This window comes from Lygodium microphyllum, chromosome 5 (genome assembly GCF_053477565.2).
Source record: "Lygodium microphyllum isolate KBCC chromosome 5, Lygodium_microphyllum_v1.1.10, whole genome shotgun sequence".
NCBI lineage: Eukaryota > Viridiplantae > Streptophyta > Polypodiopsida > Schizaeales > Lygodiaceae > Lygodium > Lygodium microphyllum.
This window is the reverse complement of record NC_141139.1, coordinates 163,010,136-163,037,531: the sequence shown is the minus strand read 5'-3', so window position 1 is coordinate 163,037,531 and position 27,396 is coordinate 163,010,136. Positions and strand designations below refer to the sequence as shown.

At 41.6% G+C, this 27,396-nt stretch overlaps 1 protein-coding gene across 1 annotated transcript; it reads left to right on the top strand.

Annotated features, from left to right (window-relative positions):
- The first annotated feature begins 966 nt into the window (after positions 1–966).
- On the top strand, positions 967–3,658 carry LOC148036619 (stress-response A/B barrel domain-containing protein HS1-like). The gene is made up of 2 exons (XM_087678619.1): positions 967–1,209; positions 3,291–3,658. Exons 1-2 carry the CDS (start codon positions 1,076–1,078, stop codon positions 3,481–3,483), a joined length of 327 nt encoding a protein of 108 aa, XP_087534745.1. The 5' UTR covers positions 967–1,075; the 3' UTR covers positions 3,484–3,658.
- The last annotated feature ends 23,738 nt before the right edge of the window (positions 3,659–27,396 follow it).

Sequence of the window (27,396 nt, the reverse complement as noted above, 5' to 3'; positions counted from 1 at the left end):
ATTGTGCTTATCCTGCACACTTTTGGATGCTGCCTTTGTTCAAGGGTAGCAAGGATGGACTAGCTCCAGAATGTTACTATTGGAACTACATTACGATCAAGTAGTTGAATGCCAGTTGAAAGAGCCTTTGGAATCCTTAAAGCTCGATTTCACATATTGTTGAAGAGATATGATATGCTTCTCCAAAATGTCCCAAAGATGGTGGCTGCATGCCTTGCTTTACATAGTATGTGCACTGTGCACACACAGTTTTGATGTTGCATGGATACGTAAAGCAACATCAGAATTGGAGAGAGAAACTAATACACCTCAACAAGATACAGACCAGCAAAACAATTTGAGGAATGGATTAGCAGAGGTTGTTGCATTAACTAGCTCGAATACCACACAAGCAGTTCAACGAGCTCAATTAGTAGAGCCGACACCAGGATCCAGTCAACCTGGAGGAGCAGCTCTTGAAGAAGGGACAATGTCGCTCGAACCATGTTTCGAGAAAGAGGGAATGTAAATGTGAGAATGATATTTGGAAATATTGATTTAGTAGAAGAGGTGGACGACAAAGATAGTGAATGACCACTAAATAGAGAGCGTTTGCATTGCAGGTGGGAAGGTGGAAAGAAGGGTGGTATCTCAATAAAATTTTCCTCTTTCCACCTTCGTCGTGCAGAGAGCTGGGTAGATCCATGCTTCAATAACATGCTGAAGGGGTTCAACTCCCCACTCTCTATTGTTCGATAAAGTTGATGTTAATTGTATTGAAACGATAGTTATTTTTAATATTTGTAATAATGGTTGATGGATGTTCATTAATGTGGCAATTATCAGAGATTCGGCGGACAACTAGCAGGTAGAAAAATATGTCCACTGCCCGGTGCTTAGCAGAATGGCCTGCCCAAGTCAAGTTTTTCTGTACCCACAAACTGAGGGGTAACGGGGCGGCCAATTACCTCGTAAAGTTTTAATTAGCAGATTTTCCAGCCTTTCGGAAAAAGGTTAATTTCGAGCTCGGAACACCAGTAGGTTAGCTGCTGCACCTCGCGAAGGTGGCCGGGAGAGTGAAGCGCAGAAGAGAGCCATGGCGGACGGGACTGTGAAGCATGTCCTTCTGCTGAAGTTCAAAGACGACATCTCTGAGGAAGGGCGAGATGCTCTTATCGAAGGCTTCCAGCAACTTCCTTCTTCCATTGATCACATCAAGGCCTTTGAATGGTAATACATTTGCCTTCTTGATTGAACTTGCGTGCAGAAGGAGGGGGTTTTATCAGGGATTGCGCCTTTCTCTTTGAAGCTGCATTTGTCAAAGAATGCGAAATCGTGGTTGCTCAAGGCACCGAGCTCTTTCAATGTCGTTTCTGTCTTTACTTTCTGCACCATTATTCTCTATGGTTTGTCATTTTGTGGCAGGCATTGTTGAATTTGCAGGAAAGAGGGGAAATGGAGGGGGAGATTATGTGTAGGTCGAGGATCTGATCTGTATCATCGCGCGCGCGCGCGCACACACACACACACACACACACACTCTCTCTCTCTCTCTCTCTCTCTCTCTCACAGACCGAGAAAGCTCGGTTTCTAGGTTGAGCACATGCTGACACGACGATCTTGAGTTTCATTCTTGCATTTGTGTGCTCAAAAGGGTGTCAATCGAAGATTCTAAGCCCGACCCACTGGTTGAGAGGGTAGTGGCCAAAGAGAGAAAGAGGAAGGGGGGGGGGGGGGAGAAGGGAGGGAGGGAGGGAGGGAAGGTGGGTGTGTGTGTCCCCTTGCATGTTGTGCGTCATCTTCATCCCAGCCCTTCTTGGCATTGCGCACTTCCTGGTACCCTGATCTGCCATTGCAGATCATTGGATCAACCGTCTAAGTTGTCTGACTTGTTAATGCTGTTTGCCAGTTTGTCTATGGCTCCGATTATCAGCAGGTCAATCAAGTGTGCAGCTTACTCTTCGTCCATAACTGTTGCATTACTGGCTTGTTTCATATCAAGATCCCGTCGTTGTTCGTTCCTCCAGACCCTCCAGACCGTACTAATTCAGTTGCAGTGGCTGGAAAGCAGGCCCGAGAGACATCTGCTGCACAGAAATTCGTCCTAATGTAACATCCAATGTTAGCGTGTTTGCTGCACAGGGAAATGTTTTAATTGCAGAATTCAATGCTGATGCATAGAATGCTTTCATAGATAAGCAAATCTCCTGAATGCACAAAATAGTTTATGTTTCATCTGCGGGCTTCACAATCAAGAAACTGGCCAGAAGGTTTGCGGAGTGTAATATCGACATCCACATGTCAATTACAGCTAGATGTTTTGTAATGAGGCTAAAGGGATCCGAGAGCTTGCACGAAGATACAGCCATGACCCTTGTCTAATGTATGCCCTACATATTACACGTGGATGCATCCATCAAATCTTTGTTGAATATTGTACAAAGATTCACCAATGTGATAGTGTGATTTGGCGTTATGTAAGTATTTGGCAGCCAGGGTCTATAGTTCTAGGGTGTTCAAATCTTTTTATGTAATAATATGCAGCCTGGAGTTGCTTTCAAAATGATCTGTTTTTGATTGGTCAGTATGAGTACACTACATTATATGCGTGTATTGTTTCAGTCCCAAGGGGATCTTATCAACGATTCATGAAACATGACTGAACAGATAAAAGTGCCAAGGTGTCACAGGCCTTAGTCATGTATTAGACACAGTTAGAGGCACAACTACAGTTGTAGTGCAGGTTGTAGCTGGGCTAGAGGTTGCTACAAGCAACAGAACAGGTCCTTGTTAGCCAACTGGAGGTCTCGGGCCTAGGGGTTTTTGAACTCTAGTTTGAGTGGGATATAAATGTTGTCAACATTGGATGTGTGTTGAGGTTTGAAGTCTTGCCCTGTGATCTGAGAGGTGGCATCATGATGAAGTTCTGATGGTTTGTCCAGGATGTAGATATGTGGTGTTGGAGATTTAACGGCTTGGAGGTGTTGTTCCTGAGGGGATGCTTATTTCATTCTCCTCTTGGGAGCATGTGTTGCCATCCACAGGTGGTTTAGGGACATGTCATGTTGCAGATGACTTTGCTCTTTTCTCATATGGGGGTCAGTTAGGAGCCAGCAGGAAGTCTTCATACTCGGGATTTGCAGGCACAATGGTGTAGTTACTAGTGACTCTTTGCTGCTATTGGGGTGCACCGATCAATTTCATCATTGGCATTATACCAAACTGTAAAACCGTTTGTGTTCTTTTGACTGGATTCTATTCTCAGGCTTGTGCTGCTCATGTGGCCTCACAGTTCTCTCTACTTCATACAGGGGAACAGATGTCAGTGTGGAGAATAGACATCAGGGTTTCACCCATGTGTTCGTACTGACATTCGACTCGGCTACGGGACGTGATGCTTACCTGGTTCACCCCGCTCATGAGGCATTTGCTACGAAGATCTTACAAGCACTAGAGAAAGTTGTAGTTGTTGATTTCAAGCCATCATCTGTGAAATGTGCTTGAAGAGATGCACAGCAAATCTGCTAATTGTGCTTTTGAAGGTGTATTTCCAAGTTTTTGAGAGAGAAGATGGATTGGTCAAAGTAGTATAAGCATTGTGACCGTGAGATGTAGTATGAAGCATAGTGGTAAAGGTTTCAAAAGCATCTTTTATTTGAGATCACTCGATTTCCTTCGCTCTCGGATGCATGGTCTTTTGTTGTACATCTCATTAAGCATGTTGTCTTCCACCTTAAATCCACAAATTGCAACAAAAAGCCCTTGATTATTATGGGTCATGAACATTGTTAAACATAGTTGGACAATCATAGGACTCTTTATAGGTTAGAAAAAACTAACATTTGTTGGAGGTTTCCATGTGGCACCACTTCTAGCACACCCTTTAATAGTCAAAATGAACTAACATAGTTGGACCAATCATAGGACCGTGTAAACTGTCAAAACGAACTAACATTTATCAAAGGTTTCCACATGGTACCACTCCTAGCACCCTTTATTAGCATTTTGATGTCATCGCCTCATGACTTAAGCTACTTCTGGCACCCATTATTAGTGGCCTTTATTAACATTTAATGTCACCTCAACTCATGCCCAAAGGCTTTAATGGTAGCAAATTGTCATGAATATTGAAAGACTTGAGGCTTCACTTCCACCATCTATCAAGAAAGAGCACCACAAGTTTTTGCTCTATCAAAGGCCCATGCATAGCAATCTCTTGAGTCATGCCTTTGTCTTTGCACGAATGATGGATATGAACATAGATTGGTAATGAAGCCAATTTCACTATGGCCACTTTATGATATGCAAAACAATTATATTTTGTTTGGTAAATTAGAGAAACTTTTGCATGGAATATGTACAGGAACAAGCTCAAAATTGTACTTGTTGCAATACTTGTTTTATAGCTCATGATTTTATATTTGTTCTTTAATGAAAATCAACCAAATTAGGAAATGCAAATAATAGTTATTGCATGGAGATTGGTTAATATCTTATTTACCTATTCTCATTTTTTGATAAAGTAAAATAAAAATGTGATATAAATACATACAAGTTGCTACAAAAGAAATTATTATGCTCCAATGGGGTTACCTTTATTACCATTGGGCATTGTAGGTTTGTGTTGTAATGATCATTTGTTGCATTTGAGTTTCAATCCATCGAGCATTAAGATGGCCTAAGGAGGCTACAACTGGCTCAACTTGCTTAGGCCTAATATTTTTGGCAAATCAAGGGATTCGATGGACATACTCTTTGTTTGCTTTCCTCTTCATTTCTAGTAAACTTCTTTAGGAGGTAAATACAAGGTACAAGGTCAACAATTTAGGACCCTTGAGGCCTATGAAAGCTAATTCATAAGCAAGTAGATCAACATGCATGCAATGGAGTTGCTTACTATGATCTCAAGCAAGGTGAGTGTGAGTGTGGCCTTGATATGGATGACCACCTTGCATGACGGTGAATTGTGAGACAAAGTATATGTGAATGTGAATCATGAGGGTGACTATCTAGGAAATCACCAATTCCAAATGGGAAAGGTGAACCATGAGCAAGTGTGATCTTAAACAATGTGAATGCACACATCTTGTAGCATTGGCAGCCTTGTATTCAATTGCCTCTTGCAACATGAAGAGTGGTACCTTATTTTCAAGGGCATAAGATTTATGAATATGCAAATTGAATGGACTAGGCTATAAACTACTCTAGTAGCACTACTACAGTTGTGGTAGCCATATCATCTACTCTGGTAGTACTAATATGCTTGTGGCTAAAGTATTACTATAGTTATGGTGGTCACATCATCTAGTCCCAAGAGACGAGTTAGACATATGGAAGGTCGAAGATAATATCACATCTTTTAGAAATGAATGATTGAAATCCATTCCATGGCCAAACAATTTGGGTTAGGGAGGCCAATGTTAATGTGGCTTCCTTGGCCTCTTTTTTAAAGATGAAGGCACACGAGAATAGTAGACATATTTGTGAAATTGTATCTCAAAATGAATATTCTCTCAATCAACCTTTATTTGTATATATCCATCCACCTCTCTCTCTCAAGACCATGGTGTGTGTGGAGAGAGAGAGAGAGAGAGAGAGAGAGAGAGAGAGAGAGAGAGGTCTCTCTCTCTCTCTCTAAGCCATTTGGAATACCATATGATAGTTATATATTTGATATTCAATCTAAATAAATAAAGGATGAGGGTTTACAACTCTTGTGTTTCTTTGTGTATATTTTGTATTAACTCACTAAGTAAACTTCTTTGTCCAATAAGTTCATTAAAAAGAAAATAAACCCTTTGTTTTATGAGTCCATTAAAAGAAGACTCTAGTATTTCCTCCAAAATGAACACCAAGATTTGCAACATCATCTAATAAATAAAATAATTTGCAACATCATCTAATGCATCAAGAGATATATATAGTAGCATCATAAACATCAAAATATGAGATTATAGTATATGAGAAGTATATGTTAACTACCTTGATGTCAAAGATATTGCCTTTCTTTGTAAGCAAATAGTTTCTTATCATTGTAGCTAAGATTGAATGCTCAAAAGAAGTAACCTTCCATTTTGAATTTAACCAAAATAGTGGTGATATGTTAACAAATTGATTGACCATGTCCTTTTATAAAGTTTGATCTTTTTTCTTTATAGACTTGATGAGATTTGGTAATTGATTGATCCAACATCTTCAAAATCTTGTTTACATATAAGTATTCACATAATCAGACTCTAGATGAGATCACATGCAATGTAAGTATTTTCAAAGGGAATGTATGTGGATATCTAAGTGTCTATATTTGTGTACACATACATGCATATGTGTGATAGCAAGGGCTCTTCTATTGGCACACATTGTGAATTTGGCATATGCATGTCATGAGGATTGATGAGGCAATACTCTCTTCTTGTCACTCACTGTGTGTACTCTTTGCACACATATTCATGGCAAGGGGAAGGTTGTTGACTAGTATGCATCATGCATATCATGAGGCAATTCTCCCTTGTCATGCATGCAAAGTGTGTTTTTTTGGCGAACTTGCTTAGGCAAGCTTCTTAGCAATGGACTTAAATAGGCAAGCTTTTACTTTTATTAGCTCCACATACAACATATATGGATCTCATCTCGATAGCCCCTCCCCATAAAAATATTATATTACAGAGCACATTTTATAAGAACTATAGTAGATGGCTTCATTGTTGAGAGGCTCAAGTACTTGGGTGTGTTGTACATAACACGTGAGATGTGGATTAACTTGTCTAACTTAGGGTCTTCTCTCATTAGCTTGAGATCGAGACCAAGAGTGCATCCCACATTTCCAAAGTTGAGGAACTTGGAGATTTTGTTAGGAGATGGAGAGCAAGGAGCACTCTATCTACAAGTGTAGAGCACAAAGTACATACCAAGCTAGGTATCCCACACTATTTAGGGGAGACACCACTCTAATACTAGTCATGGAATCCCTAGACTAGTATCACTAGTTTGTAGTTGAAATTTAGAGGCTCCACATATCACTACTATAGGTAGGCATTTTGCAGAGAGGGGAACGACTATTATAAAGCAATCTCTCTGTCTGTCTCTCTCCCTTCCCAGAAAAAAAGGTTAAACACCCAAGTTTATAGCCTGATGATAAACCCTTTCTCTTAGGCACACATAAGTGGTGCTATTATTCTCTTTTTCTAATACCATTGGTCATAATTAAAGCCCATGTTCATGAATTCCAACCTTAGATGGTGCAGCCCTATACATATACATATCTCTTTTTCTCACACATATCCACATTATTGCATATTATAAAAGCCTTTTCTCTTGTGGATACACTATCTTGGGATTTGTCAACCTCTCATCCAAGCAATATTCTCCATGTGTTTAAAGCAATGTTGTTTTTCTCTATGTGTGTATCTACCATAATCCGCCCGAAGGCAATCCAGCAATCCTTAGGGATTACTAATCCAAGTTTCTGCCCGTAGACTAGTATGCGGGCCTCGAGATCCAATCCCGATGTTTTTCTCTATGTGTGTATCTACCATAATCCACCCGAAGGCAATCCAGCAATCCTCAGGGATTACTAATCCAAGTTTTTGCTTGTAGACTAGTATGCGGGCCTCGAGATTCAATCCCGAGTCATGTCAGCCTCTTGTGTAGGACCCGGAGGCAAGGGATTTATGGCTAGAGCCCCCTTGGCACCCAAGCATCCTCCTGCTCCAAGTAGCGCCCACGGAGAGATCTCTCGGGCAGGTTTGGTCTACGTACCCGACGCGATTAACAACCCCCTTGGTTAAGGTCAGGCAGACAGTTGGGGGTAACTGATGCTGCCTCTCCCTTTAGATCTTCAACCTGAAGTATTAATTATATGTCCATCTTTAGTTCCTTGAGCAAAGACAGTACAAACAGTGCTCCTAACTCATACAAACACAATCAATCCAGTGGTCGTTTACTTGGCCAACTGCTAAAGTGTGAATCCTTTCTCCAAATACATCCCGCATTCGATTCGGGATTAGTTGCGACTTGGCAAGATCCCAAGGGTTTTGTTGTTTTTTTACCCTTTTATCCTTGGGTTAGGGTTTATACCATGTTAACCCAAATTAACAAACACCTTAGGTTCCTCAAATTAAGACAGTAAATCCTGGCGACTTTGTCACTCTAACTTGATTTGTCAATTGCTTGCTAGGCAATTCATAGTTGCCCTAACTTGGCAACTCAGCCTCACAGAAGGTGATGTAGCAGGATGACTACTCATCCTCTTGCAAATTAACTTGTACTTAGATCCTACCAACCCTTGTTCTAAAGAGTGGCAAATCTATCTTGTGACTTAAACACAAAGCCATGCGACGTTGCAACTTGTTGTACGAGACAAGTGTAGCATCTAACTTGTGGGATCATTTCTCCCATCAAACGACGCTCCTTGGTCAAGAAATACGTTTGGTCAAGATGTAGGGTTTGGGATGCCTTTTGACCCAACCCAACCCTAACCTTGCTAGGTCAATAACATTTGGCCCTAGGGTTTCTAATTCCAAATGGAAGTCTAGTATTTGGCCAATTTACCCTAGGGTAAAAACCCTAGATTGTTATTGTATGGGCGTCCAATTAACCCTAACATTGTGTGAATGTGGTAGGATCTTGGGATCGAAAGTCTTGGCTTGGCATCCCAAATGTGATACTAGGCAGAATTTTTAACGTGACTAAACCCTAGGTAGCACTTGAGGTGTTTGTTGTACTAATTGTTTATGCATTTAAAAATCCCCTGTGGGTTATGCCATTACAAGTGATTTAGCTAAGTCAGTCTACTTGTCTTGCGACAAGAAATGATCTTTTCTTAGAGACGCTAATATTTGTCCTAAAAGGTGTAAATAGTTGCAAGACATTACATTACGTGCAAATACACGATTCATTGACTTTTTCCTTCTATGCAACTATAAAACGTAAAATGACCATCTCTTTTCCTTGCCTAATCTATAATGATAGACAATTCATGGATAACTCATATAAAAGCTTACGTTGAATTTCAACAAGAATTATATCTATAACCCTTTGTTCGATGCATTGAATCCATGATTTAATATGAAATGCATCTTTTTCTAAAACAACTTCGATAAAGTTCATGCATGACGAATGTCATAAGACTGTTGTTGACTTAATCCATTTAGCGGCACTTAATCTGACTTAAAAATGCAAGCATCCTCGCATGCAACAGGTAAGTTCATGGATTCCTTTTCATGCAATGCAATTCTTTGGACAACATCTAATGGATGTTAACGATTTTCTCATGCGAATTACAACAAGGAAGTTATTGTCGAAATGCATAATGCGCTTGTTCTTTCTTGCGAGGAAGACAAGGATGTATTTAAACAATTTTTCATCCTTTTAACCTATGCAATATGCGTTTAGGATTGTCACTTTGGAAATGCAAGCAACTTGCAACATGCAACTAAAACTCGTAAGATGAATGAGTAATTTGCATTCATAACTTCCCTTTGAAAATTAAATTTGCCCAATGCATTCCTTTTATACGGAATTTAAACTTTTAAGAACCTGGGTATGAGGACTCGCAGCGATGTCCACGTGTAAACTTGGGTTGGAGGATCCCGCGTGTACACCTTGCGTCTTTTGTTTTGGGGCCATTTATGCAGTGTATTTTTTTGTCGCAGCAGCTCTCCTTGGGTTACTCATGCGTCCTGAAGACTCACAGTCCGCGATCTTCCTCCCCTGCGCAGGATCAAGGGCCTTGGAGGCTTGGCTTTTAAAGCACCCGAGAACACACGGGGAAACCAGGCTTATGGAAGCCTAACTTTAGAAGCTTCCATTTGGAAGCTTCTATGCTTCTGGATCATGATAGAAATGACATGAGGGGGGAAAATGATTGAAAAGGGGGGAAGGGGGAAGATGAGGATGAAGAAGACGACGATGATGATGGTGGCGATGCAGGCAGCCAGGAGCGGGCGACTAGGCGGCGACATTTATGGTTGGCGGCAGCACGGCACGGCGGCAGCTCTTTTGACAGGCGGGCAACACAACGTTGGATCCTCCCTCTCCTCTCCCCAAGCTCCAAGGGGAGGGGGGTTCATATAGTTGGAGGGGGGGGGGGGGGGGGGAGATAGCCACACATGTGGCTTGTGTGCATGCCTCCTCCCTCATGCTTCCACGACATCTAGCTTCACTTCCTCTCACTCCTCTCCCCTGCCATGCATCGACTGAGGGGAGGGGGTAAATAATAATAAATTTTCCTTAATTTTAACCATTATCAATTTTCCCTTCCTGTGAAGGGTGTTCTCGTGCATTCATGCGGGTTTTTAGCCTCGGCCTCCTACGCTCAATGCGGTGAGCTGTTTATTAAAGCATGCAGGGTAAGGACTTAGCCACTATCATTTTTCCATTGTGGGAGATGTCTTAGCACTACTTTTGCCTGGGGTGCGTAGTTGTCAAAATTCTTTAATATTTCGTGTGGAAATATTACATTTTCTCCCCCTTAGAGGAATCGAGATGTCCTCATCTCGAGAAGAATTGGGGGTATTGTTGGTTGAGAGTACTTTCATCCATCCAAGTGGCATCCTCTTCGAGATAATCTTTCCAGTGGACGAGGTATTCTCTCAAGGTTCTGGATCTCAAATGCCTCTCCCTAACATCTAAGATCCTGTCAGGCCGTAGCTCAAGGACTCCTTGGCTAGGCATTACAACTTGTTGATCACCAAGTATGTGTCTAGGGTTAGGCACATACTTCTTCAGTAGACTGATATGGAATACATTATGAACTTTTAGGTTCTCGGGGAGTTGCAGTCTATAAGCATTAGGGCCTAGATACTTGATGATCTTGTAAGGTCCACAATACCTTGGACTTAGCTTCTTGCATTCACCTAAGGATAGGGAACTCTTCTTTGGACATACGCGAATGAAGACCATATCTCCTTCAGCAAAGGATCTATCTTGACATTTCAGATCCGCATAAGCCTTCTGTCTATCCTTGGCATCTTGGATGTCCTGCCTTATTGACTTGATTTGGCCATCCATATCTTCCAGCATCTGCTTTGAGGCTTCAACCCAATGGCTTCGAAGATAGCTCTCCAGAAATGTGATGTGAAGAGAGAGTCACGATCACTAATGATTCTTCTGGGTAACCCATGCAGTTTGAATATCTCCTTGATGAACAACCTTGCAATTTCTGAGGCTTTATAGTTTGTCTTAACAAGAATAAGATGTGCAACCTTGGTGAGCATATCAACCACAACCATAATGGAGTTGTATCCTCCCTGAACTTGGGGCAGGCCAACAACAAAGTCCATACTAATGAATTCCCATTTCATTTGGGGCATTAGAGCTATTTGGAGGTCAAAAGGAGGGCCTTGTAAGAAAATGGATATTTGCATCATTATCTCTCTAGAAAAATACCGAAATCTTCATTTTCTAGAATAAAATAGGTGTGTTTAACTAGCCACTTGAGAAGGTTAGTAACACCTTTTGTGGATAACGACGGCCCACACTGATGACTAGAAAATTTAAACTCAGGAATCTTTAGGAAGTAAGAGCACTGTAAACCTTCAATGCCATATACTATGCCACCCCTCTACATTCAATGCCATCTGTAGTTGGGAAAGTCCCACTTGACCTCTTCACCCTGCCCTCCACTAAACCCCTCTAATCCCTCCCGCCCTCCTGGCAATGGTGGTCTACTGAGCTTTTCCCTCTGTTGGTAATAGTAGTCTACTTGGCTATTGTTACCTCTATTAGTAATGGTGGACTCCCATGTCCATGTTGACAATGCCAAGTACCATCTTCATATTGACCTTGAACCTAGTTACGCTCCAGTGCAAAAACGTCGTGGTGGCAGCTTTGTATCAGCAAATGAAAGGAATGCTCTAAGATGTTATGGAGCCAATAATGTGGATATATGGTGTGATGGATCTATTTACCCACATAATCCTCAAACCTGCAGTCAACCACCTTTCTCAAGCCCAACCTCACTTCTCAGGTTTGTTGGAGATGGACAGAAAGGTTTGTTGGGCTACTGCAAATCAATTTCAGTAACCCCTACAATTGAGAAAGAGATGTTCCAGGTTTAAAATACCCATCTTTGTCACCTTAGATACCTTTGCAAGTTGCAAGAAGAAAAGCTCAAGCACCAGGAACAGGAGATCAACAAGCTACAAAAGCAAGTTGAACAATACAAAATGAAGAAAACATCTATTGGACCTCGGCAAAGGAAAAGAAAGTTGCGAAACATAGAGGATCTTAAGGTTGGTTGAGGAGGACTCAAGAAAAGGATCAAAGCAATTAGGTAAGCATTCTGATTCTATGTACTCTCTTGCTCCTATGTGCCCTCGGATTTCTATGTGCCTTCTTCCCTCTGGCTCCTCCATACATTAACACTGGGGTTCTGCATGCAGGGTTGTATTGCAGCCCGACAAGGAGAATATCAACCCAACAATGCAGATGAAACCTCTGATTAGCTCGAAGGTTGCAAAGGAACTACTGCAAGATAAGAAATTTAAGGTTGTGCAGAGGGAGGTGGTGGATCAGCTTATTACCAACAACACCATATCCACTGAGAATGTACAGAGCGCTATGGATGAGAGTGGTATTAGTCGGAAAGGATATGCCTTCTTACATAAGACTGTCAAGTCTGCATTCAAAGCTAAAGGAATCACTCCAAAACTTCTACCAACCACTACAGATGTTTGGAAGCTTCGGAAGAGACTTAACGAGAAGCAAAACGACTATGTTGGATCCTGTACCACATTACAAATGAATACAAAGGGAAACAAGGCACTGTCAAATATGATGAACACAACAACATCTTCATGGAGTTGGAGCTGTTGTAGAGAAGGATGGTTGAGTTTTACAATATCACACATGCTGAAACAAACGGTGTTCTCAACTTTGTTCTGAAGATGGACGAGTGTGAGATCCTGAATGATAAGAAGATGGAAAGAGTAGCCATAACATTGATGGATAGAGCAATGGGAAAATTGCCCAAGGATGATTCACCGTACTTCTCAGTACAATCAGAAATGAATCTATGGTGGCTCGGTTGCTTTCTTGTATGTACTGCCAGGTTATTTTCTTGTGAATACAGTGTGGTTTATACACTCAATCTAATAGATGTATTATTTTGATTTGGTGTAGGTTTTAACTGAGGACCATGATGTCTTGGAATGGGTCTTCTGACAAAGTCCCATTCCTGATCTTATTAGTGGGCAGATGCGAGGGCAAAGGACTCTTACTGTTGGAGACAGAGGCACCTTTCAAGTTTTTTGGCACCTGGCCTCTGATTTAAAGACACTAAATTTCTCATACAATTGTAATCGAGGAGCTTTGACCTTACCATGCCTATATTGCATGGAGCCTGCAAAAACCCTTGATCACAGGTGGTGGACAAAGCCACCCGACCGACAATTGCTGGATAAGAGCTTCCAACCTGTTTTTGATATACCATTGACAAATGTGCACATTTGTACTATGCACGCTTTGTGTCGTGTCATAGAGAAACTAATCAACCTATACATTGGGTTTGTATGGACAATAAAAAATCAGTCTAAACACCATGATGGCATTGCTGCTATTGAAAATGTATTATCCAGTATGCAGCTTCATGGAGGAAATGTTCAAATTGAGCAAGACCAGAAGCTCTCCACCAATGAAAAAGATCTTCCTAGAAAGGTTTCTATAGGTGGAGTGAAGGCAAGGCGGTTCCTATCGAGCCAATCAACAACACAATTAAAAAGTGTGCATCCAACCACGTCAGCAGGATAGAGTACGAGCAATGGAGGAAACTACACATTGCAGCTAAGGACCATGAGGCTGCATCCAGAAATGCAAAGGTGGAGGTATGGCGTGCAGTGGACAACATCTTCAAGATGTGCGACAAGGAGTCCTGGTCGACTCTGGACATCAAGGTTTTTCAAACACACCTTCAACAATTCAAAAAACAGTTTACCACAGCCTGGACAGAAAACAACATAACACATTACATGGTAAGCTTCAAAATCTGGCCTACATCATTTTGCGTCTCAGGATATAATTCTAAAACATATGATATTGTTGTATGTTAGCACATCATCTATAATCATCTACCATTCTTCATTCAAAAGTATGGTGATCCAAACATATGGAGCACTCAAGAAATGGAGAAGTCGCATTATGTGGCATGCAATTCATACTTCAGACATACTCAACATGGTGGTGGTAGTCATAAAGGAAATAGCCTTCTTGAACTCTTCTAATGGTTCTACAGACGAATAATGCAACAGCTTCACAAAGAAGAGACTCTACGTTCATCAAAGATTGTGCAGTCGTTGAGGGAAGTTCAATAAAAAAGGGAGAAGAAGATTCAAGCATTCAGAAACTCAAATGCTCTTCAATCACAACAAAGATGGAGACAGGAACACCACTTTATTAACCATCGATGGGTGAAGGAACTGTAGTTAGATGCAGTGAACACATTGTAACCAAAAAGCCACTTACAAAGCAATGGACTGTATTAACAATGTGTAATGAAATGTTGCAGAATACATCATACATCTTTTTGCCCCTCAGTTGGTCTATATTCTAGTAAAAGTTGGTCTTGTTTTCTCTTGAGTCGTATTAACTGGTTCTTTCCATAGGGTTCTAGCTGCTCACTGTCTTCTATTCCTAATGCTAATGCAAGCCCTACATAGGCACTAAAATAGCCCCTTCTCGAGCATCGGGGCGCAGGCTGGTAGCCAAAGACATCCAGGGCTGTGAACTTCTCTACCAAAATTACCTTCTTGTAGGTGCTAGGGATAGGCTGTCCATCGAGAAACCGAGAGAGTGTTTTGAAGAAAAATGTGGCCACAACACCTTCATCACTGAGGTTGTTGTAGTGCACTAAAACCTTCGATTTTGCAAGCCCCTTCAAATAGTGCCTTAGAGCTGCATCGCATCCATGGAACTCTCTTCTGTGCTTGATTAGAAACTCATCTACTTCTCCAAACAACCTCTGCAATAAACCAAATAGACCAAATCCGAAATACAGTGAGAAGAATAAGAACCTCCACCATAATCTAATCAAAGCAAACGATGAAAGGAAAGTAAGCGTCACCTCTAGTTTCTCGTCATGAGGAAGGTTTTCTCGTTTTGAAGGTTCACACTACCACGCTCTCCCCTTGACGTTCCTCCAGGAAATGAGCAGTGCTTTCTTGCAACTTGTCATAGCCCATAACTTCCTGAAACTGCTTGAACTCCTGCTCACTTGGCACTCTGCCTCTTTCCTTGTCTTCTTTCACCCTGTTGAACCACAAAAGGAGGCACTGACCTGCATCAAAATTCTCCTCTAGTGACAGGTCTTCCATATCATTGTTGGAAACGAACCCATCCTCCTCCTCTACGCTCCTTACAATTGCTGCAAGCGCGAAGTCTTCTCAGATAGAGAACACTTTCTGGATGTCGCTGAGCAACATATACTGCTTTCCCTCAATTTGAAACTCAAGAAGAGCAGGCAGCTGGAGCAAAGTGTCAACAACACCAAATTCCCCTGTGTATTGTGGAACCTTTGAAACTTTATTCTTGATATCTTTGAGACTTATTGCCTTGGTCTCATTCTCTTCCTCAGTAGGTGAGAACTCTTCCTCCACTCCGATTCCTTTAATGTCTCCTTTCACATCCGGGCCCTCATCCTTTGTCTCCTCTTCTGGCTCATACAATAACTCAACATTTGTATTGGGAAGATTCTTGTATAGACAACGCAGGTATAGGATGAACCCCATCTCCACTGACACAAGCTTGTAGTCCTTCTTGTGCATTGGACACCAAAAGGGCTTATAAGGGCCTGTCAGAAGGAGATAATGTTTATACAAGATGTTGTTCTACTTCTTATCCTTTGTGCAATCAAGGAGATGAACAGAGTCCCTCTGATCTAATGTCACTCGTCCTTTCTCTACTTGGGCTTCAAAATCATTGAATTCACTAGTGTAATATTCCATGTTCTCTCTGATGATTTCCTGATACGGCACGACTGTGTTGAATATATTTACTAAATCGGGATAATACTCAGATGCTCCCGCTTCATTGACAAAGTCTATTAAAGTCGCTTCACAATTTGCTGGTGTGGGGGCTACAGACTTTTTCTTGCTTGCTATTTTTTTGGGAGCGGGCTCTTGCTCTGTTTGGGACATTGAGAAGTCCACCTTTTGTTTAAGGGACGGTCCCTTGGTCTTCTGTTCTGAAAGGCAGACAAGACTTGAAGCAGCACTAGCTTCACATAGAGTGGAGGTCAAATATTCATGAAAACTTGTCATAACTTAAGTTTGCCAGTAGTGTGAGCTTCCAGTGAGAGGTGATACCTCCACAGCAAGCATCATTGCTTGTAAAGGTTGAGCGCACTCTATGACACGGGCAGAGTCTCCCTCCTCCTCAAACGAACTTGCTGGTGATGGTGTTGAGAAATCCACTACATTCTTTTTTGATGAACGTGCAACGACCGCTTGGCTTCCCTTTGTAGACACCTGAAGCCTCCTTGCTTGGCTAAGCTCAAGGTCAAGAAAATATGGCCTCTTCCCACGTCCTTCTAAACCTGCAAGAACGAAATTTCCCATTTGAAGCGTATACATAAATAGAAAAGATTCCAAGACCCTTATGGACTCGAAAGTGCACGGCTCGTTTAACCAAACATAAACTACGGTCAAAATTCTCAGTGCCTTGATGCGCATAAGTGCATTTTTAGTCTTGATACGGCCATATGTGTGTCAAAGAGCAAGATATTATGACTCCTGTTGATCTGTGCGCGGGATGCCAGGTTTGAAAAAGGGGTCAAAAAGTTGTGCTCTTTGATGCGTATACATTTGTTTGACATTGTCGCAACAGTTGTTATGTGTCAAAGCGCACAAATCAGAACCATAGAACGATCACCTACCTTCTTGAGACATCTTTCTCGCTGATGATCCGGTCCACCAAGCTGATGATCACAGTAAACTCCCTCCAATGTAGCTCTGATGGAGACTCTCTCTCTCTCTCTCTCTTTGAAATGCACACCCTCTCTCTCTTTCTTTGTCTCTCTCTCTCTCTCTCTCTCTCTCTCTTTCTCTCTCTCTCTCTCTCTCTGTCGCACACAAATGCTTGCGCACACACACACACAAACGCTTGCGCGCACACACACACAAAGACACACACGCAGGAGGTCTCCCTCTCTCCCTTTCTCTCTCTATCTCTCTCTCAAAGGCACGTGCTCTCTTTCTCTCTCTCTGTCTCTCTCAAATGCTTGCTTTCTCTCTCTCTCTCTCTCTATCTCTCTCTCTGTCTCTCTCAAACACTTGCTTTCTCTCTCTCTCTCTCTCTCTCTCTCTCTCGTGCACACACACACACACACACACACACACACACACACACACACACACACACACAAAGCAACACATAGGAGCTCTCTCTCTCTCTCTCTCTCTCTCCAATGCAATCTTTGTGTGTCTTGAACAGGCACAAACACGCCTCAACGCATGCTGGCTCTCTCTCTCTCTCTCTCATGCAAAGCGGCGCATTCTCTCACTACCTTTACTGTACCTTACTACCGATCCCTCCAATTCCCTCGGGCCACGTGCCCACTTTCTCGCATTAAATGTAGAAAATCATCTTCTAATGGATCTGTACCATTCTCCCATGTGGGTTAAAGAGTTCACATACATACATTAAAGAACCGTTTTTAAGTTTTGACAACGTTCTAGAATAGACACAGAGAGATAGTTTGATAGCGTGACACAGAGAGAGATATAGCGCACCGTTTGCATTCTAGTGCTTCCACGTTGCCAGGAATCACTTCGAAATCGATAGTGCGCAGGGTGAGAGAGAGTGTGTGTGACAAAAACACAAACAGAAGGAGAGAGAGAGAGAGAGAGAGAGAGAGAGAGAGAGAGAGAGAGAGAGAGAGAGAGAGAGAGAGAGAGAGAGAGAGAGAGAGAGAGAGAGAGAGAGAGAGAGAGAGAGAGAGAGAGCCTAGCAGATAAACTCATTGCAAGGGAGCGAGAAGGAGCGACAGAGACAACCTTAGCTTGGATGGGTACGCAACCAGGTAGATATTCTTGAAACAAACCATTTTCTTCTGTTTCAATTCAGTTTGATGCGTAGTAGCATGTCATGGACCTTCACAAGCCACTATGCATGCTAAAAATAATTATTTTCCAAGAATTTAAAAAGTTTTGCCCTTTGACGCGCAATTGCATCTCCACGGCGTGCATAAGGCACTATGCGCGTCAAAGGGCACTCGTTTACTGAGCTTAGAATACGTGTAGCCCTTTGATGCATAGGTGCTTGTAAAAGGCTTCATAAGGTACTATGCTCGTCAAAGGACCCTCATTTGGTTAGGTTAGAGTAAGGATTTCCCTTTCACAAGCAGAGGCTCATAAGGCATTAGGCAGGTGCAAAAGCACCCATTTACTTAGCATAAAAAATGTTTCGCCCTTTGATGCGCAGACGGTCTCATTGGGCTCTTGGATGATGCTATGCACGTCAAAGCGCACTTTAATTTGTTATCAATAAATAAGCTCCCTTTTTTGACGTATACATCCACGGCATTGTGCACGTCTAAATGGCAAGAACAAGGTCAACGGTAAGGAAAGAGAGATCTGACCCAGGCATCGCAGCGAAAGCTGGAGCAGAGAAGGCATCCAGTAGGAAAGGAAAACCCGTGCATATACTGAAACAAAATAGGTACAAAAGGGTCAGCTAGAAATCTAACATCCTCAGGGAGTGTAGAGCCGCCCAAAAATCTACTGAGGTGTGCATATTGAAGCTCCCTTTCCAAAGGGTTGTACAAGAGGTTTGTGAGAACTAGGGAATGCAGGTTCGTTGGAAGAGGGCTGCCTTGCTTTGTCTCTAGGAAGCTACAGAGAACTTCATTATTGAGATTTTCAATGACCTAGCTCTTCTCGCTGCACACTCTGGGAGGTGGACAATCATGCTGAAGGACCTTGATACGTTGAAGAGGCTGTGGTGGAGATATGACCATCTCTTGCACCCATGCGACTTTGTGAATGCCAAAATGAGGGACATACTGCTTATCCCTCCTGCAAGGCAGCCTAAGGAACGGGGACTGGTTGATGTTACACATGATGTCAACACAAGAGCCAGAGCGGAGACCTTGGCAAGAAGGCAGAGGGCACAAGAAGAGAGAAAAGGGCTAGAAGCTAGAAGAGAAAATTCCCAGAAAGAGCAGGAAGATAGAACCCTCCAAATGGACAAGGAAAACTCGGAGTATCTGGCTGTACTCAAAGGAGGGCTGTACATACTTGTGGATTTTGAGAGAGGTCAAGTACAGTTGAGTCTTGACATTAGGGATGTTAAGATACTTATGGAAAAGGAGGCGCATGTGTCAGGTCGCGTTCTGTATGCCTGCTTAATGTAAGGAACTCAGTGTTTAACTTAGTTTCAGAGCCAACGCTTAACTCCATTCCTTTTCACGTACTCTTTGTACTTGCTTGCGCAGGTTGATACAACAGACACTTCTGGGTGATTGCCACCAAGAAGTATTCATCAGGAATCCACAACTATCGCAGCTTATGAGAACACCAAACACACCGTTCTCTGTTTATCACACCTGGTTTCAATTTTGTAACCCTGCAGAGGTGACAGTCCTCATCCTTCCATATGAGAATAGAGGTCACTGGGGTGTGGCGTTGATTGATCTCGACAAGCCAGTTGTATGGATACTCAATTCTATTCCGAGAACGCACGCAGATTTTCAAACATAACTATACCAGTTACAATCTATTGGTGACTTGATTGCTATCGTGAATGCTCCCTTTTTTTAATTTTTAGCCCGTTCAATATGTTGACAGTGTACAAAAATCGGTTTTCTAGATGTATTAAGAGACTACTTATGGCCCTCAGGAGCATGTTCGATAGTGCCGAACTTCACCGGATGGATATCAAAGAGGTAAAAGTCTCTCCACAGAAGGACAGCTATTCGTGCAGGTGGAGAGTGATGATCCACGCCAAATATTTGTTGCAATCGCTCTTTACAAATACTCCTCTAATAAACAAGGTAATGAACTGCCCGTTCATCCTTGCATTTATTTTGCACTTTGAAGCACATATTGTCAATTAAGATTGTCGGACACTCATTATCGTGTCAAGGTGCCTGCTGTCTACTGTGTAGAAAACTGTGGAGGAGTATGACAGTGCATATGTTGAGAGATATAGGGCAAGCATGATACACACCCTCATTGCTACCTCCCAAGAGATACCAGAGGAGCAAGGTTCACCCTTGTCCGATGAAGATGTCAAGGAGGTACCGCCCAGGAGGGGGACTGCACAGAGCCAAGGCTCTCGGAGAAAAGCAGATCAGGAGTCAAAGATGGACATATCTGAAGATGAAGACGGCGGTGAAGACACAAAGAGTGAGGAGCAAGAGGAGGATGCTGAAACAAAAGGAGACAGTGACAAGGATGAAAAGGATCTTGATGAAGGTGACCAAGGTGATGATATGTTGCATAGTAGCTATGATACATCACAAACAAAGGGGTAAATGAGTTGCTGTTGTACTACTGTAGATTGTAGGTCACCAATAAGTTGGGATTCTCTTTGTGATTTGTTGTCCATGTTTCTTATGGTTGAAATAAGCTCTTAGAATAGAGATTTATTGTTTTGCTACAGTTTAATAATCTCCTTATTCATTTGTGCCACTCTTTGAGTCAACCCTACATTCATTTGTGTCAAACCTTCATTCAATTTCTTCAAGTTGTTGGAAATCCCTTCATTCATGTGGTCTAGCTCTTTCGATAATAACAAGTAGTCATTGATTGTATGTGGCTCATGGGTAGCTTCAATCCTTTGATGCATGCTATAAGCAAATCCTATTCTCATGTTGCCAATCCAACCCATCTTAATAGGGAAGGTACTCAGCTTATTATGTCTATGTTTGAAAGAGGTGGATAATCAAAAGTGAGGAATAATTTCTTTTCATCACTAGCTCATGGAAATCATACTTCAAAACCTTAGTTCAACATCCCTAAGGATGATCATTGACATGTAGATGAATAAGATGACATTAGGATGGATAAAGATTATAATGGATGTGACCCCTTTTATAAATATTTTTATCGTCTGCCTAGTAATGTACCTAAAGGGAATGCTAACAATAACCAAGCTCATGTTGATATGAAGAATAATGGAAGAAGATCAGCCCAAGATAATTCAAATAAAGAGTACATATCAAATGATTAGTCCCCCGTCACTTGGTTTTGGACAACCCTCCCTTAGGAAACATTCTTGGAATAAGGATTCATGGGAATAACACTCTCATGGATAGCCAAATAACAATTTGCAACCATCTTACAATGATAAGGAGTACAAAGGAAATATTAATATCACCAACTTCAAGGGAGAAAATCCTTACCGTCGGAGTGGCAGGAATATATAAACAAACTTGACATGTATTTCACTCTCTATCATCGAAGTGATGAAGTGAAAATTTATTTTGCAACTCTTCATCTTAAGGGCTATGCTTACACTTGGTAGTGATATATGTGCAAGATTGGCCAATACTTTTCCATATGGAAAGAGTTCAAACAAGCCATTCTTGATGTTTTCTTTTTGCCTTTAGAAAAGGAAATACTTCAAAGAAGATGGTATGCATGGGTCCAAAGAGGGATACCCGTTAGAGATTATTCAAATAATTATTTGAATCTCTTTACGTTTGTTGAGGGAATTTTAGATTTTGTAAAGTTGAACAAGTATATCTTTGGTCTTGACCTTGCCTTATCATTAGAGGTGGGAGTTCAACAACCAAAAACTTTGCATGAAGCGATTCAGTTGGCTAAAAGATATTATCATAAATATAAGAGATGTAAGAAATTTTCAGTAAAGAAGTTTGGAGAGTAATTCCTCCAAGTCAGCCTACAAAGATAAGGATAAGTTTTCAGCCAATCAAGAGAGGGCTTCAAGTAAGAAAATAAGGGTATTCATAACAATAATTATAACAAAGTGCTAACTTTTTCATTGATTATGCTTCAAAATAGGGTGGGAATTATGCTCCAAACTAAGTATAAAATTTTAGAAATATGGTTGAGGCAAAAGGGAAAAATTCAAGGGCTGAAAATGCTCCAAAACTCACCCAAAATACGGTTTGGGAATATGGTTGAGGCGAAAGGGAAAATTTCAAGGGCAGAAAATGCATGCCAAAGGATTGTGCTTTAAATGTGGAGACAAGTGGTCCCAAGTTCACAAGCTGAAGTGCAAAGCCAAAAACTCGAAAATCAACATGGTGATTTCTCAAGATGTGGAAGCTGAAGAATAAGAGGAACAAGAGGGCAATTTACTGCATGTTGATGCTTATCCGATGGTGGAAGAAGTGCATGAAAAAGAGGATGTCACCGATGAGGAATTTCATAATCCTATGGATGGGTTGATCCAAGTAGCACCAATGATTCTTATTCTTCCTTACGTGCTATTTCACATGTTGCATGGACATGCTACAAAGGAGAAAATACATTTAGACTAAAAGTTATCATTAATGGCAAGGTTACACATATTCATGTGGATATAGGTAGCACTCATAGCTATGTCGATACCAACTCCTTGAGTGGATTGAAGTTGCTACCCATTGATTATGGAATCATCCTTGTAGATACAAGTTGCAAATGGTGCCGATGAGTCCACTAAAGAAGTTTGTCCATGTACTTCTAGTGAATTGCCACCTACTTGCATAATAAAGTGGATTTGATCACTTTAGATATGGGACCAATTGATGTTGTTATTGGTAATAATTGGCTAAAAATTCATGGAAAATTTACTTTGGATTTGGAACAAAAGAAAATGGAATTTAATTGGCAAGGGCAACACATAGAATTGAGGAACATTAACCATAAACACATAGAGCTCATCTCCATGAAGAAATTATGAAAGGAAATCAATGCTAAGTCATGACTCTTCACTCTTTTACTCGAAAAAGTAGATGAAGGTCAACTACCAAATCAACCATCCTCTTCTCCAAAGAAAAGGGACCCAAGATTGGAAGAGCTATTGAAGGAATATAAGGATTTGTTTTAGCCACCATCATCCTTGCCTCCTAAACAAGAGATTGATTATCATATCGATTTGTTTCCCAACTCAAAGCCCATCAGCAAACCTCCCTATTTCTTATCTATATATATTTCTATTGGGACTTCATAGCTGACAAAAGTTTTAATGAGCTGAAATTTCTTTTAATTTTAGCACCTATCCTTGTATGCCCGAACTTGTATAAGGAGTTTATCATATGTGCAGATGCTTGTGGAAGACAAGTAGGGGTTGTTTTATATAGAGATCACAGAGTCATAGCTTATGAGAGCCAAAATCTTGATAACAAGGAGCGCCAACTACATGTTTATGAGCAAGACATACCAACAATATTGCATGCTTTTAAAATGTGGTATCACTATATCTATGGAAGCCATTTCAAAGTCAAAAGTGATCATTGTGTGGTGCCAAAATACTGTCTTTTGCAACCAAATTTATCTCCCAAGCAACGAAAATGGTTGGAGACTCTTTAAGGCTATGACTTTGAGTTATCATATATGGCTCTAGAAAAGATAATGTGGTAGTAGATGCATTGCCAAGAATGTGGGCATGTTCCATTTCCACTATTTCCACCGTGCATAAATATTGGATCCATGACATTCAAGAAGAGTACTTGCTTTTTGAGAAAGCATCCAAAATAATGAAGAAATTTCAACAAAGCAAAGGAGAAGAGTATCCAAATTATAAGTGCCATAATGATATTCTTTAATATCATGGATGGGTCTATTTGTCTCCTCATTCATATTTCAAAGATCATATTTTACAAGAGATGCACTCTTCACCTTATTGGGCCATCATGGTTTGTTCAAGATATTTACTAATATCCATAAGAGCTTTTATTGGAAAGGAATTTGGAGAGATGTTAAAGATTATGTCATGATATGTCTTCCATGTCAACAAAACAAGGATTCCACACTTCTACCATGTGGATTTCTTCAGCCACTACCTATTTCTCATGGAAAGTGGACCGACATTAGCATGGATTTTATTATCGGATTGCCAATAATGAAGCATGGGTGGAATAGTATTTATGTGGTTATAGACTAGTTGACTGAATGAGCCAATTTTATCCCAATGAAGGTTTAATTTATAGCAAAGTAAGTGGCTATCAATTTATGAAAACTGTCTTCAAACTTCATGGGATGCCCATGAAGATTGTTTCCAATCGTGATACTAAATTTATAAGCAAATTTTGGAAGAGTTTGTTCTCTTCTTTAGGGACTATTTTGATTCATAGCACATCATCCACAAACAGATAGCCAAATCAAAAAAGTCAATAAATGGCTAGAGGTCTATTTGCGATACTTTTACCATAATACACAAAATATGTAATATTTCTGTTGAAAAATATTAGTAGTCTGACTTTCCACACCTCGTGTGAAACTCATGCAAAGTTCAATTTCGGCATTGGAGTTATCGACAATGCAATCTACAAAACCATATCGAGGAATCATGACCTCTCCATTGGCAAATTGGGAACGAGGTACAAAACCTGCATAACCGCAGGTGAACTCCCTCTTGGGAGGAGGTCAAGAGGATAATGATAGGTTTATTGCAATTTTTTTAATTATTTACTTTCCCCCAGTCGAACCGTGGCTAAGGGAAGGGGATGGGCTATAATGGGAAACTGAGAGGTGGAGGGGAAGACGCCATGCGAGGGGCCACGTAGGGGGGAGGTCCTCTCTCCCCCCAGACTATAAATACATCCCTCTAAGGGGGTGAAAGGGAGAGGACAACGCCAGACTGTGGGAGGTGAAGCTGCCATTGTTGACAGTGAGGAGGAGAGGGAGCCGTCAACTGCCATGCCAAGGTGTGGAAGAGGGGAGAGCTGCGGAATCCGGCTTGGAGGGAGAAGGAGTTGCTGTAGTTCGTGGAGCCGCCGTGCTGGAGGAAGTCTCCAGTTGTCACGTCGCCACCTGTGGCTCGTTAGCCCACCACCAACAGCCGACTGGATTTACTGCCGCCATCTCAAGGAACACCCCCCCGCCCCAACACTCCACATCAGCACCACCCCTTCCCTCTTCCATGTCAGTATCATCCTTTCCACCTCTACGTAACTATCATCCCTCCCTCTTTCACCACGTAGACCTGCACAAGCCCCTAGAAGCTTCTTGAAAGCTTCTAAGGGGGCTTCTCTAAGCCCCCTTCCCATTGCAACTCCATTAAGTCCATATTAACCTCGTTTTTTAAAGCCCCCTTCCCGTGGAGTCCCTATAAAGCCCATTGTATCCCGAGATTTAAGCCCCTACCCCTTTGGATCCCACACAAGCCATTCCCTAGGCAGGTTTTAAAGCCCTTCCCTTTAGTTTCTCAATAAGCCCATCCCGGCTTTGAAGCAAAGGAAGCTACTAAGGCCCTAGCCCCGGTTCTAGTAAGAACAAGAGGGGTTTCTCTAAGCCCCTCCCCACTCAAATTCCCCCATAAACCCATCTCTAATTTTTCCTCCCTACATTCCCTCTCCATAAAGATCTTTATCCCCGGAACTTCTATGAAAGGAAGGAGAAGTTCATAAGTCCCCATTTCCGCAAAGCCCATAAAACCATTCCTAGCCGGAATTTCAAGGAGAAGAATCTCTCAAGCCTCCATTTCTGCAAGGATTTTGCAAGAACCCTCTCATGAATCCCTCTTTTCCAAAAGAAAGAAGGCCCAAGCTCCGAACCCTAAGGCCTTCCAAAGCCCAATTCCGTAAGTCGGTACTTCGGTCAAGGAAGTCGTACCTCAAAGGGAATTGCGCGTATGAGGGAGATAGGCCAAGATCATAAGACTGCGGCCAAGACAAGAAGGTTGAATTCACGATGGCCCCTAAAAAGTATTGAGATTCAGCAATCACACTCACTAAATAGCCTCTTTGTATGGAGCTTTAGGGCCAAGGACATGCAGGCTTACCTATCCCATATGCACAGTGGTGCCTACTGCAGTTTCCTACTTTCCTATAAAGCATTGTATTTGCTTCCTTTTCTTAATGCAATGATAGTACTCTTTTCTTTCTAGTAAAGGGTCTGTGTCATTGTCCACACACAAGATTTTGTTTATGAGTTCAAGTCTCAATCTTGAAACCTAATTCACTTATGTGACAGTCAGTGTCTAAGTCTATGTCTACATGAGTCTTCTTCCCATCTTTGAACCACCATAGCCATGCTCTAGATCCATGTGTTGTCACAAAAAGGCACAAGGCGCAACTGCAGGAGGATCATCTCCTAATATTCATGTGGATATTTCACCGAACCCATAAGTTCAAGTTTTCTTCCTATTTTTGATTTACGTCAAAATATTGTAATTATGCATGGTTAATTCATGGAATTAGGATGCACTTTTGCGATTGAAATACATTGGCTATTTTAAAGGAAGTAACTCACGATCAAAGATCTGTTGAGATATCGAGCTCCACTCGTGATATGCCAGGGTGACCGTTGTGCATTTATGTCATTGACTTGTTAGCTGCAGACGCGGTTGGTACACCGCCCATGAATAATAGCTAGATGACAGCTATCCTTATCTACTCTAGTTCGTGGCTCAGTTAGTATGCCACCTTAGTTAGTTGAGTTTGGTTTGAGACCCATGTATAGGGTTCTTCTATTTCTTTGTACTAGAGTTCTTTTGGCTTACACAACTAAGAAGAGGAAAATTATTTTCAGCCTCCACCTTTGTGTGTATTCCCCCATTGTGAAAGTGAGAAAGCTACAAGTGAGAGTCCTTCCTTCTCTCCCACAATCTTAACATGGTATCAGAGCCTGGTTCGTGGTAAGGAGCTCAAGAAAGCAAACCAAGTTCGTGGCGTTTTGGTAAGAGGACCAAGTGTTGCTTTCATTTTTGAGTTTGGGAGCAAGTCTTTGCAGGTAGCATAGCCAGAAAGTGCAAGAGTGCATTGTCTCAGATTGAGATGCCCTTCGCGGTGTAGCCCTATTTTTTTGATTTGAGGCCATTTGGGGCCTGTTTTGGAGGCGGAAGTTTTCCACACGCACTCACGAAAAGGCCCTATTTTTTGCTGTGCGACCACTATTCTACAGGTCGATGAAATGTTACCATAGAAATTGCATCGTATGCCTGTGCGCAGAGACATTGGGAGTTACAGAATCATCCTTGTTTCCTGTTGATGCAAAATCGTCACTAGGAAGTGATTGTGTGGTCAAATACCACTTTCGTCAGTTTTGCAGATTTGCCCTTGTGAGGCTGAAGCTGTGTTTTTTGCAATGACATAATTTTTTGCAGTGTTTTGTAATGGTGTCTAATTCTCTTTCACAGATTGTCACTGAAAAGCTTGACAAGAACAACTTCCAAGCATGGAAGTTTAGAATGACGAATTTTCTTATGGGAAAAGGATATTGGGAATTCATTGCAGGAAACGAAGAAGAACCAGTTCTTCTTGATGTTCCCAATCAACAAATGCAGACATTTAAAGGATGGCATGAGAGAGCTAGA